This window comes from Hyperolius riggenbachi, chromosome 8 (genome assembly GCF_040937935.1).
Source record: "Hyperolius riggenbachi isolate aHypRig1 chromosome 8, aHypRig1.pri, whole genome shotgun sequence".
In the NCBI taxonomy this organism is placed as follows: domain Eukaryota; kingdom Metazoa; phylum Chordata; class Amphibia; order Anura; family Hyperoliidae; genus Hyperolius; species Hyperolius riggenbachi.
This window is the reverse complement of record NC_090653.1, coordinates 153,573,000-153,590,397: the sequence shown is the minus strand read 5'-3', so window position 1 is coordinate 153,590,397 and position 17,398 is coordinate 153,573,000. Positions and strand designations below refer to the sequence as shown.

General features: G+C 39.5%; 1 protein-coding gene across 1 annotated transcript in view; it reads right to left on the bottom strand.

The window, feature by feature from the left end:
* LOC137527133 (ubiquitin carboxyl-terminal hydrolase 12-like) overlaps window positions 1-17,398 on the bottom strand; it is a 156,443-nt gene that overhangs the window by 97,089 nt on the left and 41,956 nt on the right. Inside the window, exon 2 of the mRNA XM_068247564.1 lies at window positions 4,799-4,879. Coding sequence (XP_068103665.1) covers window positions 4,799-4,879 — 81 coding nt within the window. The remainder of the gene's footprint in view (window positions 1-4,798; window positions 4,880-17,398) is intronic.

The window sequence follows — 17,398 nt, the reverse complement described above, 5'->3', positions numbered from 1 at the left end:
AACATTTTTATATTTGAAATGAACGGTTAACCTCCCACACACCTAAAAAAAAATTAATAAAATTTTAATTAGAAAAAAAAATTCAATTTAAAAAAAAAAAAAAAAAAACCTAAGGCTCTGAACTTTTATAATATGCATGTCAAGAGAGTATATTACTAATATTTTTTTAAATTATAAGCTTGTAAATGGTGATGGACACAAAACCAAAAAAATACACCTTTATTTCCAAATAAAATACTGGCACCATACAATGTGATAGGGACATACCGGTAATTTAAATAGTGTAATAACCGGGACAAATGGGCAAATAAAATACATGGGTTTTAATTATGATAGCATGTATTATTTTAAAGCTATAACGGCTGAAAACTGACAAATCATGATTTTTTTTTCCATTTTTCTCTTAATATTACCGTTAAAATGCATTTAGAATAAAATATTTCTTAGCAAAAATGTACCACCCAAAGAAAGCCTGATTGGTGGCAGAAAAAACAAGCTATAGATTATTGCATTGTGATAATTAGTGATACAGTTATTGGTGAATGAATGGGAGGTAAAAATTGCTCAGATGCATAAGGTGAAAAAACACTAAAGGCTGAAGTGGTTAAATGTTGTAATAACCAGGTCAAATGGGCAAATAAAATGTGTGGGTTTTATCTACAGTAGCATTCTTTATTTTAAAACTATAGGGGTTGAAAATGAAGAAATAGTGTATTTTTTTCATTTTCCCTTATTTTTCACTTTACAATGCAAAAAAAGGAATTACAAAAAAAAAAAAAATCACCTACAAAAAGACCAATTTGTGGCACCCCCCAATAATGTATAGATTACATTTAGTTGTGATAAGTAGTGATAAAGTTATTGGCGAATAAATGGGAGAAGCCATGAAATAAGAAAACTGCTCTGGTCCAGAAGGGGAACACAACATGTAGTGGTCAAGTGGTTAATATTCTGACAGATCTCTGTCATACGGGAATACTTTTACAATTACAATAAAAATATGACAAAGGACAGAATAAAACATAGAGCAGAATTAGAGGTCAATAATAGTTGTTAAAATGAGGCACTATAGTACACACCTTTAACCAGAACCCTTAATAGAAAAAAAAATGCCTGCCACATCCTGTTCTTTCTAGCAAACAGCAGTCAAAGCTCGTGCTCATAAAAAACAAAACACAAAATTGCATAGAAAACCACCATAATGCCTTGTTAGTGTAAAGTATATTTAAAAGGGTGTTGGTTCTCACCTGACATTTAGGGGTGGGGATTAACCACTTCCTTACCGCTAGTACATGTATCTGCGTCCCTGGAAACTTCACTCAACCAGGGACATAGATACACGTACCTGTTTGTTTTCCTCTTTATCCCCCAATTGCCACCTCACAGACTCACCAATCTGCCACAATCTTCCTTTCAGTGATCAAGGAATGAGAACAGCTTGTTCTTAAAGGGACTCCGAGCAGTGCAGAAACTATGGAAAGATGCATATCATTTGAAAGCTCTCTTTCTCCTCTTTCCAATGATATATAAACCGCCGCCCGACGCCTTTTAGTTTTCGCAATTTTCGCAATTGAAATTGCCGCGGCCGCGATTTCAATCGCGAAAATAGAGAACACTAAAAGGCGTAGGGCGACGATTTAGGTGTCGCCAGAAAGAGGAGAAAGAGAGCTTTAAAATGATATCCATCTTTTCATAGTTACTTGTATTATACAGGACGACACTTTCCCCAGTGTCAGCAGCTCCATTCAGCAGAATGAAGCTGCTGACTTTAGGAAAAAGTTGCCCTGTGTAATACAAGTAACTATGGAAAGATGGATATCATTTTAAAGCTCTCTTTCTCCTCTTTTCGTCGCCCTACGCCTTTTAGTTTTCTCTATTTTCGCGATTGAAATCGCGGCCGCAGCAATTTCAATCGCGAAAATTGCGAAAACTAAAAGGCGTAGGGCGGCGGTTTATATATCATTGGAAAGAGGAGAAAGAGAGCTTTCAAATGATCTGCATCTTTCCATAGTTTCTGCACTGCTCAGAGTCTTAAATCCGACCACAGTGCCTGTAATGAATGACAAGCTGCGGCAGTGACACGCACCCTGACATTCTCACAGACGCAATCTGACGGTCTCACAGAAGCCAAACATCTGTGTTTCTATTTTTAGAACAAGTTCAGTGTAGCGCCACCCTGTGGCCAAAAAGTAAAATACAGCCGAACACAAATTTACATTCATACAATACATTTATAGACACATTTTTTAATAATGTTTAACCCCTTAAATCCCTACCCTATAGTTACCAAAACAAAAATGACATACCTTTTGGACTTTTTAATATGTATGTCATGGGGCATATTACTGTTAATTTTGCAAATAAAGGCTCATAATTATTGTTATAGTATTAAAAAAAAAAAAATTTACAAAATGGCTTTTAATTTGTTTAAAAAAAAAATCACTATTTAGACGTTGTAATAACCGGGACAGCTAGGCAAATAAAATGTGTGGGTTTTATGTATCAAAGCACATTTTATTTAAAAACTAGAATGGCTGAAAACTGAAAAAGTATGATATTCCTTTTTTCTTATTATTCTTTTTAAAATGTATAAAATAAAACAATTCTTAGCAAAAAGTACCACCCAAAGAAAGCTTAATTTGTGGCGAATAAAACAAGATATAGATCATTTTGATGTGATAAGTAACAATTAAGTTATTAATGAATGAATGGGAGGAGCATGATATGAAAATCGCTCTGGTTTTAAGGGGGAAAAAACTGTGGTTGGTAAGTGGCTAAACAGTGTCTGCTCGCTTAATTAATCTTAAAGAGGGGAAAACAGAGAACCAACTATCCTCTTCAGGAAGAACTGATTGACTTTTTTTTTTTTTTTTTTATAAAACAAAATGTACCGATACATGTTTTAGGCGACTTCTCTGTACAATTTTAAAAGTTTTTCCCTTAATATCCACTTATTTGCTCCATTTTAAAACCCATTTGGAAGGGGACTTGTGACACAAATGCAGAACTTTGCTGAAGCAATACAGAATGCAAAATTACCTTTTCTAAAACCGGTCCTTTGCCTGGTACAATTACTTTGTTACAGCTGAAAGTTGTCATGACAAAAGGAATGACTACAGGATCCTTGAATAAACTTCTGATTCAAAACATAAAACCACTTACTGCTAAAAATAGACGCAATAAAGGGAACAAGAACACTTCTTGGAATTGATTCTAAACAGTATTCTGATAAAAATCATAAGGAAATATGCTGGGTTTTTATGCACTCCCAGCATATTCTGCACATAGCGGAAATGAGAACGATTACACTTTAGAAAGTGCTATTTTTAGCTCAGTGAGAGCCCTCTCTCTCCCCCCATGTGCTCACACCAGCATTTTGGCCAGCCATAATAATAACAATAATAATAGAAAGTACACTTATAAAGATGTTTGCTTGAAGAAAGTAGAAATCCACTTTAAGTTAATTTTAGAAGTCCGTTTAAATCCAGATGATGACCTTAAATCAATGGATAAGAGAAAAATATGGGAGCTGCTATTTCGGAACTTTCTTTAACAGTGGAACAAACAATGCCTGAGCACAAACTGGGAGTCAAACAAAGGTCAGAAGCAGGAAACAATCATGTAAACCGCAAACTCATTGAAGATACAATATCTTGCCTTTTAAAAGGACACTGGTTTAGATATTATCCACAAAAGGTTTGGTAATGTCCCCATTTCACTGATTTTGTTTGTAGTTAACAGTAATGCTGGGAATACACGGGTCGGCCCGGCAGCTCGATTAGTCCCCGCCGCCGTCCGGATCGATTCCCGCTCGTCCCTGCGGGCGCTCCTTATCTTCCGCTTGATTCCCCGCTATTGTCCGCCCGCGGGTATCGAGCGGGGAATCTATCCCGTGGGTCATCGGACCTGTCGGATATTATCATTCGAGCCATCAGCGGCTCGATTGATAAGCCTGCCTCGACCCCGTGTATGCCCAGCATAACACTGCAAGAAATGTTTTGTCAGTTTGTCACTGAAGTTACTGGAGCATCTCTATTATTCCCTTGTATGCACAAGTGCTGCCCCTCCACTTACCCTTTTTAATATAATGGGCTACGCAACAAATCTATGACTAATATCTACTATTTAAAACTTATTTTAAAGTGAAACTAAGCCGAGAGCTTCCTCTCTGCTCTAAAAGATTGGCCACAGCATGATAAGCTTTACAGCAAAAACAGTCTTATCCTCAAAAGACCTGAAGTTTTTACTTGGTTTCACTTTTTCAGGGAGCACTGACAGAGTTAAGCCACAGTGCGTACCTATGGAGAGGTGCCTTCTGAGAGCTATCCTGCAGTCTATTACCAGTTGCTGAAAAAAACTAATTAGACAACTACCGGTAATTGTTTAGTTCAGCTGCCTAAACAAACAGAACACAGAGAAGTGAAATTCTTCAGCAACTACATGTGGAATAAAGACTCTTAATTTTGCGCTGTGCAAGAGTTCAGGTCTGCTTTAAAATGGAATTCACCATTCATTGTCAAAAACGCATGTCAATTTCCTTCATGTAGTGTTGGGTGAAGTCCATGTCTCTATTTAAAAATATATACTTATTGTCCAAACATCTTTTTCTTTTCTAAGTTGCCTGTACCAAGGAAGCAGAGTACATCTTTACACTGTGTCCTATCGCACAGGGTGTGACTAGTGAGGAAGAACCCGCTCCAGGATCCCTGCTCATGCTAGTCTTCAAGCCACCATCAACTTCAAACCACCAAGACACTACATTTTCATAGAAAAAACAGGAAAATATGAGCATACTTACATTGACCAAACCAAAATAATGCTCATTTACGGGAAATTGCTCTGGGCCAATCTCTTTTTCCAATGTTGAGGCATTGGTGCCCTGTAGATAGAAGATGGAAGACATTTTTAGAAAGATGTCATTAACAAATGGTTACTGCACTTACAGTGTTACTGTGAATCTGTGAATGTTTAAAAGTAGTAAAGAAAAAATACTATCAAAACATGTTCACTGCATGAGTTATCTTCTATGTCCTTTGTACCAAAATACTCTATACTCTAGCCCCATTTCTCACTATAACAAACCCCTCTACACTTCTGTCCTCCCTTAGCTCAAACCTCATATCTCCGGCAGGGAACACACTTGTTATTCAGTTTTCTGTGTGCGGTTTTTCTGCACACCAAGTGTGTTTCTATGCAGTAAAAATGCATGCGTTTTTTCACAGCAGCTCATGTAATAGATATAGAAAACTGATGTGCAGAATCATGATGCATTTTTTTCTGAGTGCGAAAAACACATCAAGTTTGAACTAGCCCATTGATTAACATGCGTTCTGAGTTTTTCTGTGCAGAAAACACGTACGAAAAAGTCAAGTGTGTTCGCTGCCGCATTCATCTCTACATTTCATGTCTCAATCATTTATGTGCCTCTCTGCATCACAAAAATGAATCTACAACCGTCCTTTCTGTGCCTTAGACTTTCTCCTCACATTTTCTCTATGCCCCATATACTCCACTTTTATTATTGAAGTCTCACTAACCTGTGCAGGCCCCTCATATAAACACTAAGGGCTGTTTCATACCAAGAGAGCTTTTCAAAGTGTCCATTATTTGAAAAGGACTTGGCTAGTGAAATCACGAGGGTGTTCCCCCAGCAGCTTGAATGAAAGTGCAAAAATGCACATCCATTCAAAAATCACAATCACTTAGCACTAGCTGTTGTTGGTATGAATCAAGCCTTACAAAATAAAAGATATAAACAATGTACAAGTACCGTATTTTTTGGACTATAAGACGCTCCTGACCATAAGATGTACCTAGGTTTAGAGGACAAAAACCAGGAGGGGGGGGGAATTATATACTAAACCTGCTGCATCCATGTTGAAGGGGCATCTGTGGATTATGCCCCCTTTGTACCTCATGCTCACTTGTACCTCGTGTCCGCCTGTCCTCCTTGTGTCCTCCTCTATGCCCCTTTGTGTTCCCCTGTATCCTCCATTTGTCCACTTGTGTCCTCCTCTGCATGGGCACAGTACAGAGAGTCCCTGACATTGCGGCAGGTTGGAGGTTCATAATGGTAGGCATTCATGAGTCAGGGACTCCCTGGACTATAAGACGCAGTAGCTTTTTTTCCCCCCACTTCTTGGGGGGGGGGGGGGAGTGAGTCTTATAGTCCAAAAAATACAGTAATTAATGACTGTGTAAAGAAAGAATGCAGACACCAATAGCTTTTCATTTGCTGTCCAAGCTTAAAGAAAAAAAAACTGAAAATATGTTACTAAAAATGATTACGTCGATATGAATACAAAAATATTCTGTTTTCAAAAACCTTGAATATACGCAATCGTTACAGAAATATTTATGGCTGTGGTAAGCAGTAGACGAATGTGATCTGAAAGGAACTCTCTGGAAATACAGGAAGAGCAGGTGGGTTTGTCCCTTCTCTTGTTGAAATCTTGTGTTTCTAAACACAGATATATCTGAACATCAGCTCCCAGTACAAAAAATGCAAGATATGCATTCATTTAGCTTCTCTCGACCTTTGCACAAGCTTTTAAAGTTAGATATATGGCGCTGATGTTACACATTGGACAATATTGAAAAGGAGGCACTGCTGCATTCTGCTTAGGAAAAAAGGAGTATCCACCTAAACTTGAGATCCAATTGTGATTTATGCTAAATACTTTTTATAGAACAGAACTTTTGACCCTGTGATATATTTAAAAAGGATCTGCACTAAAGAACTATAACCTTTGGATACTGATACAAGACAGCAGGAACTTTTACACAATCAATAGGAACTGTTCTTACACAGAGATTTTGTATCGCTGTCCCATTCAACTTGATACTTTTTATCTTCATTTTTACCACAACATTTTTTGCACACATTGGATGGTCCGGGTACGATTGAGTGAGTGGATGTGCAAATGATATGTGATATATTAGCACCTTGATATTTTTACTCTGTGATTTATATTGTGTTCCATATATATTAACGCTTTTTAGACTGTGACTATATGAACTAAATATTCCTAAATAAATATATATTTTATGATTATATGTTGTGTATATATATACACACTTTTGACCTAATACACATATTGATACAGACCCAGCGCAACCTATCTTGATTTTTATAATATAAGAGAACTGCCTAAATTATCCATTCAATATATTCACTTAATGTACCCTTATACTACATAGATTTGGTAAAATTGGATTAAAAAGATTGGATCATTAGTGGCCACCTTAAGGCATTACTGTTGGCTCCATGACTCAACACAAATCTGTTCCAATCATTACAGGATTGCAAATTAAAAAATAAAAGGCAGCTAGAATTTTTATGATCTACATAGAGATCTTACAATGTATACCAACACTGACAACAAACAGACGTACAGGAGATTGCGCTGCAGACATCACATACTAAAGCTGTCAAACTGAGGCATTTTTCCACATTAATAAGATGATCCTGAACAGGTCTGGCAGTAAATGGAAAGGTTCTCGGAGAAGTACTGTACTATTATATGACTCAATACAGTTCCAGTGTATACCCTCAAGTGCTTAGGGTCTTTGAAGGGGTTAAAATATCTAATAAAAATGCCAAAAAACAGTGTCATAAAAATATAAGTAACACCCCCCCCCCCCCCCCCCTGTTTTTTCTTTTTACTAAAATAGGCAATTTTTCTTTTTTTCCTGGTCTGGGTGCCTTTGGCTAACTGCAAACAACAACGAAGCCGGCACCACTTCCAGAAGTAGATGGTAAGCTCTTTTATTGCATCAGACCAGTGGCATGTACAATGACAAACGTTGTTTCGGGCATAGCCCTTTCTCAAATTGCAATAGCCATACAAAAACAAACCAAGTGCAATATCTTAAATACCCCTCCCCCAATAAACACACTAATCGGTGTCCTGCTGGGCGGGATTATGTGGCGGACCTGATGGGGAACATGCATACATATATGCAAATCAAAACATTAGTTGTATCCATTGGCGTTAGCGCCACTTCCTGGCTCAGCCTCATCCAATCAAGAAGCGCCGCATCATATGAGGAAAGAGCGAGCGCAAAAAAGAGCGTGAGCCACAGGGACTATTGGGTTTGGGCTTCTTTTGTGCCTGCAATTTTTTACAACTAATTAGTATTCTGTATATGATATTATATGTTTTGTGATATTAATTGTATTGCTTTTTGTTTTGTTTTTAGATATCCCTGGGCTGTGATGTGGCGAGCCTGGTGTGGGTGATATATTAAACCATTTGCCTGTTGCATGTTTATTTTTTGATGTGTTTTGTCCCTGTGGCTCTGGGTTCAATGGCAACATCTAGCGTGGCTGGTTTTTAGGGGGACCTCATATTTTGGTCCTGAGGGTGACCATGGGGTGATACACTAGTGCCTGTTCTTTTCTGTAGTAGGCACCCTTTTGCTATGCAGATTGCGCCGTTGTTACATTAGAGCACCAGCGGCACAACCTACGATGAGGCTGTACGCATTGCACGCTGTTGCTATTGTTTATAGGTTGCCAGGTTACAGTTGTCTTAGCGATACATCACTTACGCTTTGTGTGGGGAGTTGGCCTTGGAACGCATGACGTTCCGTAAGTTGTAGCCGTATGCGTCCAATTGGACGCGTCCGCCCTTTTTGGTGACGTCGTGCTCTATGAGTGGCTAACCTAGGATGTCTGTCTAGGAGTGGACGCGGACGTCAGCAGACGTTTTTGCGCACGCTCTTTCCTCATATGACGCAGCGCTTCTTAATTGGCTGAGGATGAGCCAGGAAGTGGCGCTGACGCCAATGGATACAACTAAACGGCGGGTATTTTCGGTATTACTACAGCGTTGCCTCAATTGTTTGAATTACTCTGGATGTGACAGGTAAATGGTTAATGTTTTGATTTGCATATATGTATGCATGTTCCCCATCAGGTCCGCCACATAATCCCGCCCAGCAGGACACCGATTGGTGTGTTTATTGGGGGAGGGGTATTTAACGTGTTTTAGTTCCTGGACGTAGTTTCTACGTCCAGGAACCATACGCGCGCTCCCGGCCCGCGGTTCGTTAGCCAGGCAATCAGTGAATCGGGCTATGGTGCCCGATCACTGATTCCTCTCCCCCGCTGAAAAAGTGACAGCTTCTCTCGGAAGCTGCGCTTTTTCTGGCTGTAGCATACCCCATGCGTCCCTCTAAGCGTATGTTACGCTTAGAGTGACGTCATGTAAACAAACTCATGGCCGCCATCTTGTGGCCAAAAAGTAAAACTACAACTAAAAGTAAAAAAAAATAAAAATTCAAACACACATTTACATTATAAATCGCTTGTTTACATCCCACCCTACCAAAACTACCCAAATAAAATGTTTAATATAAAAGACAAAAAACACATTACAATAAAAAAAAAACATGTAAATATTTACCTAAGGGTCTAAACTTTTTAAATATCAATGTAAAGATGAAATATTTCTATATTTTTTTTTATTTTAAACTTCTAAATAGTGATAGATGCAAAACGGAAAAAATGCACCTTTATTTCCAAATAAAATATTGTCGCCATACATTGCGATAGGGACATAATTTTAACGGTGTAATAACCGGGACATATGGGCAAATACAATACGTGAGTTTTAATTATGGAGACATGTATTATTTTAAAACTATAATAGCTGAAAACTGAGAAATAATGAATTTTTTCAGTTTTTTTCTTATTCTTCCTGTTAAAATGCATTTACAGTAAAGTGGTTCTTAGCAAAATGTACCCCCCAAAGAAAGCCTAATTGGTGGCGGAAAAAACAAGATATAGATCAGTTCATTGTGATAAGTAGTGATAAAGTTATAGGCTAATGAATGGGAGGTGAACATTTCTCAAGTGAAAACGACGAAACGCGAATGGGTTAGGATATTGCACTTGGTTTGTTTTTGTATGGCTATTGCAATTTGAGAAAGGGCTATGCCCGAAACAACGTTTGTCATTGTACATGCCACTGGTCTGATGCAATAAAAGAGCTTATAATCTACTTCTGGACAGTGGTGCCGGCTTCGTTGTTGTGTGCTAATATTGAGCACCCCTATGGACACAGGGGTGAAGGCAGAGGCACACTAAACTTTTTTTTTTACTTATGTGGAGCTCCTCCTACGCTTGTTGTTTACAGTTTGGCTAACTGCAAGAATGGTGCAGTGCCAGCAGGATTGTGGGACACTTTTTTTTTTTAAAATAAAGTAACAACTTTATCTCAGCATGCAAATAACGTAAAGCTTCTCATTTCGGACAAGATGATCAGAAGGTAATAGACTTGCCCCACCCAGAATTTTGAGTGAATCTGTAGCAACTCCAGCAGAAATTTTGTTTTCTACTTTGGATCAAACAGGGAAGACTCAGTACCTCAGCCAGTTTGTTGCTGGTGTTTATGTCCTTTTTGTGGAGAAAGCTCTTCACTTCCTGCCCGTGACAGTCTAAGCTGATAGAGTCACAAGGGAAGGAAGAGTGTAACAGAGTAAAACATGTAATAGATTCTGGATTCTACCAAAAAGGTTTATTCAAGCTGGTTCAATAAAAAATATATACTTCCAGTCTGATGAGGAAGTGAAAAATTACTCCCCAATGAAAAACCGCATCCCCCCCCCCTTCCCACACACAATCCATCATGAATGCAGCAGCCAGACTCATCTACTCTTCCCACCGCTCCATCTCCACAACTCCACTACGCAAATCCCTCCACTGGCTCCTGATTGGCTACAGAATCAGCTTCAAGATTCTATGTCCTGCCCAACCTACAGCTCTGACCAGGTCAGCAGATACATACCTGGCAGCCTACTCTTCTCCAACTACCTGCTCCCAACTACCCCACACATCTCACACTCCGAAGCACGACTACAGGACTTCACTAGAGCCCCCCCATCCTGTGGAACGCACTCCACTGCTCATAAGACTTACCTCCTCCTTCAGCACCTTCAAACAAGCCCTCAAAACTCACCTCCTCAATAAGGCTTACCCCACCTAGCCAAATAATTACTGGACATGTGATATTAGTGACTGGATTTAGTAGACACTCATATTATATTAACTATGAATAGCTCTCCTATCAAAAGAAATAAACCTGTAATACAGATTACTGTATTTTTCACACTATAAGATACACCTGAACACAAGATGCACCCAGGGTTTAGAGGAAGAAAACGAGAAAAATAATTTTGAAAAGAAAAATCACAGCTTCCAGGTGGTCTAGTGGTCCCCCCACCCTCATGTAGCTGGTGGTCTAGTAGACCCCCTCACTTATATAGCTTCACTGGGGTTGTTAAGTTACACCCCTTCCCTATATAGTTTCCCTTATGGTCTAGTGGTTCCCTCCTCATATAGCACACTCCATAAGATGCCCACACATTCCCCTCACTTTCGGGGGAGGGGAGGGGGAGCTTGGAGGTGCGTCTCATAGAGCCAAAAATGACAGTAATAATCAGTCCCTACATCTGGAGCGAAAATTACAGTAATGATCAGTCCCTACAGCTATACATGACATTTATCAGTTTCACGGATTTGCTTTAGACTCAGCATGGAAGGAGATTTATGGAAATAAGAGTTGTTGTTTGCAACAAGTAAATACATTTGGATTAGACATAACTGTACAGCAGGGAAGCAACTGCAGGCTGTTCATACACTGGCTGTCTCTGTTGGACAGAGAATATAAATTACAGTAAAAGAATCCCAGCAACAGAAAATGTAATGGCTGTTGAATTAGCTACGCTTAGCTGGAAAGATTCCAATGCTACAATAAATGAAAAATATATTTCACCTGAAATGTTCAGAGACACATTTAGAGGAATGTACTAAGTAGCTCACACAGCGTACAAAATGTTTAGATGTGCTGCAAAATATCTTCAGTCATTAACATTGTATAACCCCATAATGTCTGGACGGTGTTCATCAATTACACACATAAATATTCCTGAGGTGTAAGAAACTACATATATGAGGCTTAATGCACATCTAAATCAGTGTGTAAAGCAAGTCAACAAGGAGTACAGGAAGCAAGTTTAAAAAAAAAAAAAAGAAGGAGGGGGCGGTAGGGTAGAGCCGAAAGTGTCTGTATACTATAGACTTCCTTCAAATGCACGCAAGGATGAGATGACATGGATTCATAGGCAGCAATACAGATGTCCTTATACACTAACACAACACTAGACCAAAAACACAAATTATTCTGCAAAATTAGCAATTTACTTAAAACCCAGCAGGTGGAATACCTGATTATACCAATCTGAAACGAGGATTGCTGAAGGGTTAGTGAATTAGAGGTTCTATGACTGCAGTCACATGCACACTACAAAACCCCTTTTTTTTGTTATCTTCAGAGAGTCTGAAGCCTTAAAAAAAATACATCTATTTTTACTTGCCAGTCCTCTTCAGCAATAAGATCATTGCTGAAAAGCTGCATTCCTGCGGCAGAACGATGTATTTATAACCCCCAAATCCCTGGGCAAAATTAGGGTATCGCTTTCTGGTAGAGACAGAGCTTTGTGCATTAGCTCTGCCTCTGCTGGAGTCAATCTCCACCTCTCCCACTCAGTCTTCTTTCACTGAGAGGGGCGGGAAGAGGTGGAGATGGATTCCAGCAGAGGCAGAGCTAGAGCGCAAAAGCTCTGCCTCCCCCGGGCAGCAAAATCCACAACCTGGAAAGTCGTGGAATTTTGCCCCGGGATTTGGTGGGTATAAATACTACGTTCTGCCGTGGGAATGCAGCTTTTCAGCTATGATCTTATTGCTGAAGAGGACTGGCAAGTAAAAAGAGATTAGAAGTTAAAGTCTACCTCCACTCTAACTTTCTAACTTCCAATTTTAGAAATAGATCTCATCTGCTCTCTCCGCTGGTGCTTAGGTGTACTGAAAGAGAAATGAATTGGATATGAAATTAGAATGAAAAAAGGGTTACATTCCAGACTGTTGCCATCGTTACAAAGGGAGCATTCAGCAAATAAAATCTGTCTGCAGACTAAGGTGGAGGGATCATTTTTATAATATTTAAGTATTAAAAAAAAAAATGTAGAAAACGGTGTGTCGTATCCTTCTACATTCTAAGAAAAAATTCTTGTATTTCTACAACATGAAAAAATTGTGTACCTATGACAAAAGCTGCATCTTTATTTTTATTAAATGAAAGGGAGTTACACTTCAAAACAATGCAAAAGTATCTTCTGCATACAGATATAAACGGACTTTACAGAGGTTCTCTGACTTAATTTTTGAATGCCAGGAAGCAGTTTCCAAGTCCAAGAACATAAAAATATCCGTGCATGAGATAGGACATGACTACTGTTACAAATGGTACAAGGTTACAAATTGTATGAATCAGTTCGGAGTACCTCATTCTTGCCCATTTATGGGTTTGAGGCATGATGAGCAAAACAGCTAAAGTGGTAAATCAGTGGTTAGCACAAAGTAAAATATGTCTAAAAGGACAGACACTGTATTGCAATGCCAAGTCACTATATACATTCTGTAATAAATAAAGCTAATGGCAGCTGTATTCTTTAATGGTAGCCAACAATCTTAGGAGAGAGCATAGGAAATGCTGTGGGAGAGATAAACTCAACAGCGTATAAATTATTATAGCAGTGCTTTGCCGCAAACAAAAAACAACTCACTATTGTACAGTACAAGCTTAAAGCTCAGAAAGAAAAGTTTTAGGGAGACCAAATTACAATGTCTCTCATGGGTAATATATAAGATGCTTCTCAAAAAAAGCTTTCTGTAACACCAGCTCAAACAACTGCTCCGAAACTCGATGCACCACGGTTTTGTACATGGAGACAACAGTTATCTCTGAAATTCTGTAACTCGAGATGTTTGCTAGTAAGGAACTGTCTGTATTTGCTGCTGACAGTAGTCCTTTACGAATTACCTGTGCAGCTGTTTCAGAGTAGAGATGGGAAGTTCAGATCTTTTCAATGATTCGGATGATTCGAATCGGATCATTGAAAAGATCAGGATATTTGATCCGAATCTCGGATCATTTTACTAGGGAAGCATTCTGGGGTGAAATGACTAGCAGGACAGGACTTTCCCTGCAGTGGACAGAGAAGGGGAGGGGGTGGACGGACAGAGAAGGGGAGGGTGGTGGACAGACAGAGAAGGGGAGGGTGGTGGACAGACAAAGAAGGGAGGAAGTGGACGAAGAGGGGTGAGCAGAGAGCAGAAATGTTTTTTGCACACATTACCCACATGTTGCAATCATATGCTCACAGTGAAAGAAAGCATTCCCCACCCCAATGTGTCCTGTTTTCACCTCCAACATGAATCATAAATTTAGGGAGAAGTGAAGTGCAGCTCTTTAGAGCAGAGTGCAGGAGGATCATATTTCACAGCAATCACAGTGCCTGCCCTTCTAGCCCAGCACGCTGTCTGCAAAGTTACTGAGCTGTGCTTCTGAGCCAAAAGTTTCCCATTTGTTCACTATGCAGCACTATGGAACAGACAGCCTAAAATCAGCAGCACATTATAGCCAGTATGTGTGCACTACACATATCTGGCAGTGGCACCCATGTCCCCTCTCTCATCTACCTGTCCCTGCAAGGCTGGCTCCCCTCCAACAGAGCGATCCATCTCTGCTCTGCTTCCAGGACCCTCCTGCCCGCTGAGAGGGGGCTCCTGGCTCCACCCCCTTTTTGATCCGAATCATTTATTTTGGTGATCCGAATGATTCGACTCACAAAAGAGATTCGTATCAAAGATCCGAATCGTTCATGATCCTGACACCACTATTTCAGAGTTGACATCACTAAATTCCCGTCTCTTTTGGGATGGATACTTTTGATTAAATTTTCATATGTTAAAAAAAAACTGAGGAAAAAAACTGGTATCCCATTACTCCGCAAAACTGTTTTATTACTTTGCTTAAGTGGTTCACAGGTGGGGTGTGAGACAGAAGGAAAAAAATATTAAAGGGGATTGCAAGGCAAATTTCCAAACTTTGGGGGGGGGGGGGGGGGGGGGGGGGAGGTTGTGAATGACTAACAGCATGAATGTGTAGAGCCTACTTATAGGCAGAAGACACCTTGCATTCAAAAGAGATGCACTAAATTAACATTATTGGAGGATGTTAGGTTCCACAACAGTTTGCATGCATGAGTGTTCCGTACTGGATCCTTCCACTTGATGAGGCCATCCCTCCTTGAAGTGACCCTAACATCTAACTAATTACCAAGCATAGTAAGAACCTGGGAGCAACTGGACATAAAATTGTCATTTCAGATGTGGCCTGGTTTAGGACGCGCTGCCATTTCCCTGTTGTATACATTTCCAAACTTGGAGAGAGAAGAGCACATACTCATCACATCCCTGGCAGGCCTCTCACTATTTCGTCCACTGTCTCTGACAGCTGTAGATCATAGCTGCATGCACTCATTTATAGAGCAATTAGACTTCCTCAATCACGCTACAATAGATACAATTATGGATTGTTGCCATCGGGATATCTCCTTCGCTTTAGTCATATGTAAACCCATTCCCTGATACTGCTCCACTGTCTCTGAAACAATTTCCAAAAAAACTGCAGCATAATCTATACTGAGGAAGTTGTTGTTACTATTGACGTGGGACAGACCACTGAGCCCAACAAGCATAAAGACTGCCAGGGACAAGTTTATAAGATTTTTATAAAATACACAGTGCAGCCAGGATCTTATTCCAGGCAGACGAAACGACTGTTTTGTTTTTATTAACACCACAATAAAAATGGGTGGGTTTTAACTGGTAAAGTTGCGCTTAGTGACTTAAATCTATGGCTAATGTATGAAATGCTTCTAAACGGTGCTAATTTGCTTCCCTCTAACCATCCCTGCACAGAATGCATCACATAAAGGAGAACATTTTAAGGGCATCATACACTTTTTTAGTACTGTACATTAGAAATTAGATTTGTTTAAAACACTTAACCTGCAAGAAAGCTGTGAGAAATCATCAATATCTACCTGATATAATTACCTACCACAGCGCTCCTTGGTGCAGAACAAAGCTATGGATCCTTGTTCTTATGTCGCTCCTCCCTGTGTAGCACTTTTTGCACCTCCTACAGTTTCACTGGGTTTAGTGCACTAACACATGCATCCTACTATAACCCAATACATTCATGGGGATCCTGAACATGTGCACACAGCAGCTGGAGTACCGTATATACTCGAGTATAAGTCGACTCGCGTATAAGGCGACCCCCCCAACTTTTACCTAAAAATCCTGGAAAAAATTATTGACCAGAGTATAGGCCAAGGATGGGAAATGCAAGAACATTAGGTCAGTAACAATGGCTGTATTTATAGAGAGAAACACTGTAAAAAATATGTAGGCCCAGTGAGAACTTAACTCACATTCCCTCCTATCCATATTTTGTACAATAAAATAGCTTTTATCACATGCAGAGTGCTGCAGCGATGGCACATTTGGTAGGCGATTGCAATTGCGATTAGTTTGAACCAGCCATAAAAAGTCCCAACAGACCACATTGTGTGCTATTAATACATATCTTAATGTAAGCACAATAATGATTACTATAGACTGCAATAACCATAGCAATTAAACTAAACATGGTTGCTCAAGGGAAAGGAAGAGAGGGAACTTTGAACCCAAAGTGACAGTTCATAAAAATTCAGAAAAGCTCTAACCTGTTATCAGATGCTTTTCATCATCATCAGGACCTGATTATGCGCCACAGATTCTAACGGCGAGAAACAGCTGTAGACCGTTCCCACTGACTTGTACCTCTCTCCATCTGCTTTGCTACAATGCTAGCTGTAATGCTTTTTAATGGATTTCAATAAATGTGACGTTTTACTGGAGGTGCACCACCGCTTTCCTCTCTTTTACTACAGTGTATGAACTATTTCGATTGGCGAGTTGCACTCCACAGTGTAAAGCCTGCTACCAGTGCACAGCTATTTTTGCTCTTCCTTTCTGTTACTGTAGCAGGAAAATTTGATTTTGGAGGCAGTTTTTTTTTAATGACAGTGGGCTATTCAAAGTTTTGTGGAAAACACTCTGGAAAATGTAGCACATTCACAAAAATATCAGAATCAGAATACAGGGAGTGCAGAATTATTAGGCAAATGAGTATTTTGACCACATCATCCTCTTTATGCATGTTGTCTTACTCCAAGCTGTATAGGCTCAAAAGCCTACTACCAATTAAGCATATTAGGTGATGTGCATCTCTGTAATGAGAAGGGGTGTGGTCTAATGACATCAACACCCTATATCAGGTGTGCATAATTATTAGGCAACTTCCTTTCCTTTGGTAAAATGGGTCAAAAGAAGGACTTGACAGGCTCAGAAAAGTCAAAAATAGTGAGATATCTTGCAGAGGGATGCAGCACTCTTAAAATTGCAAAGCTTCTGAAGCGTGATCATCGAACAATCAAGCGT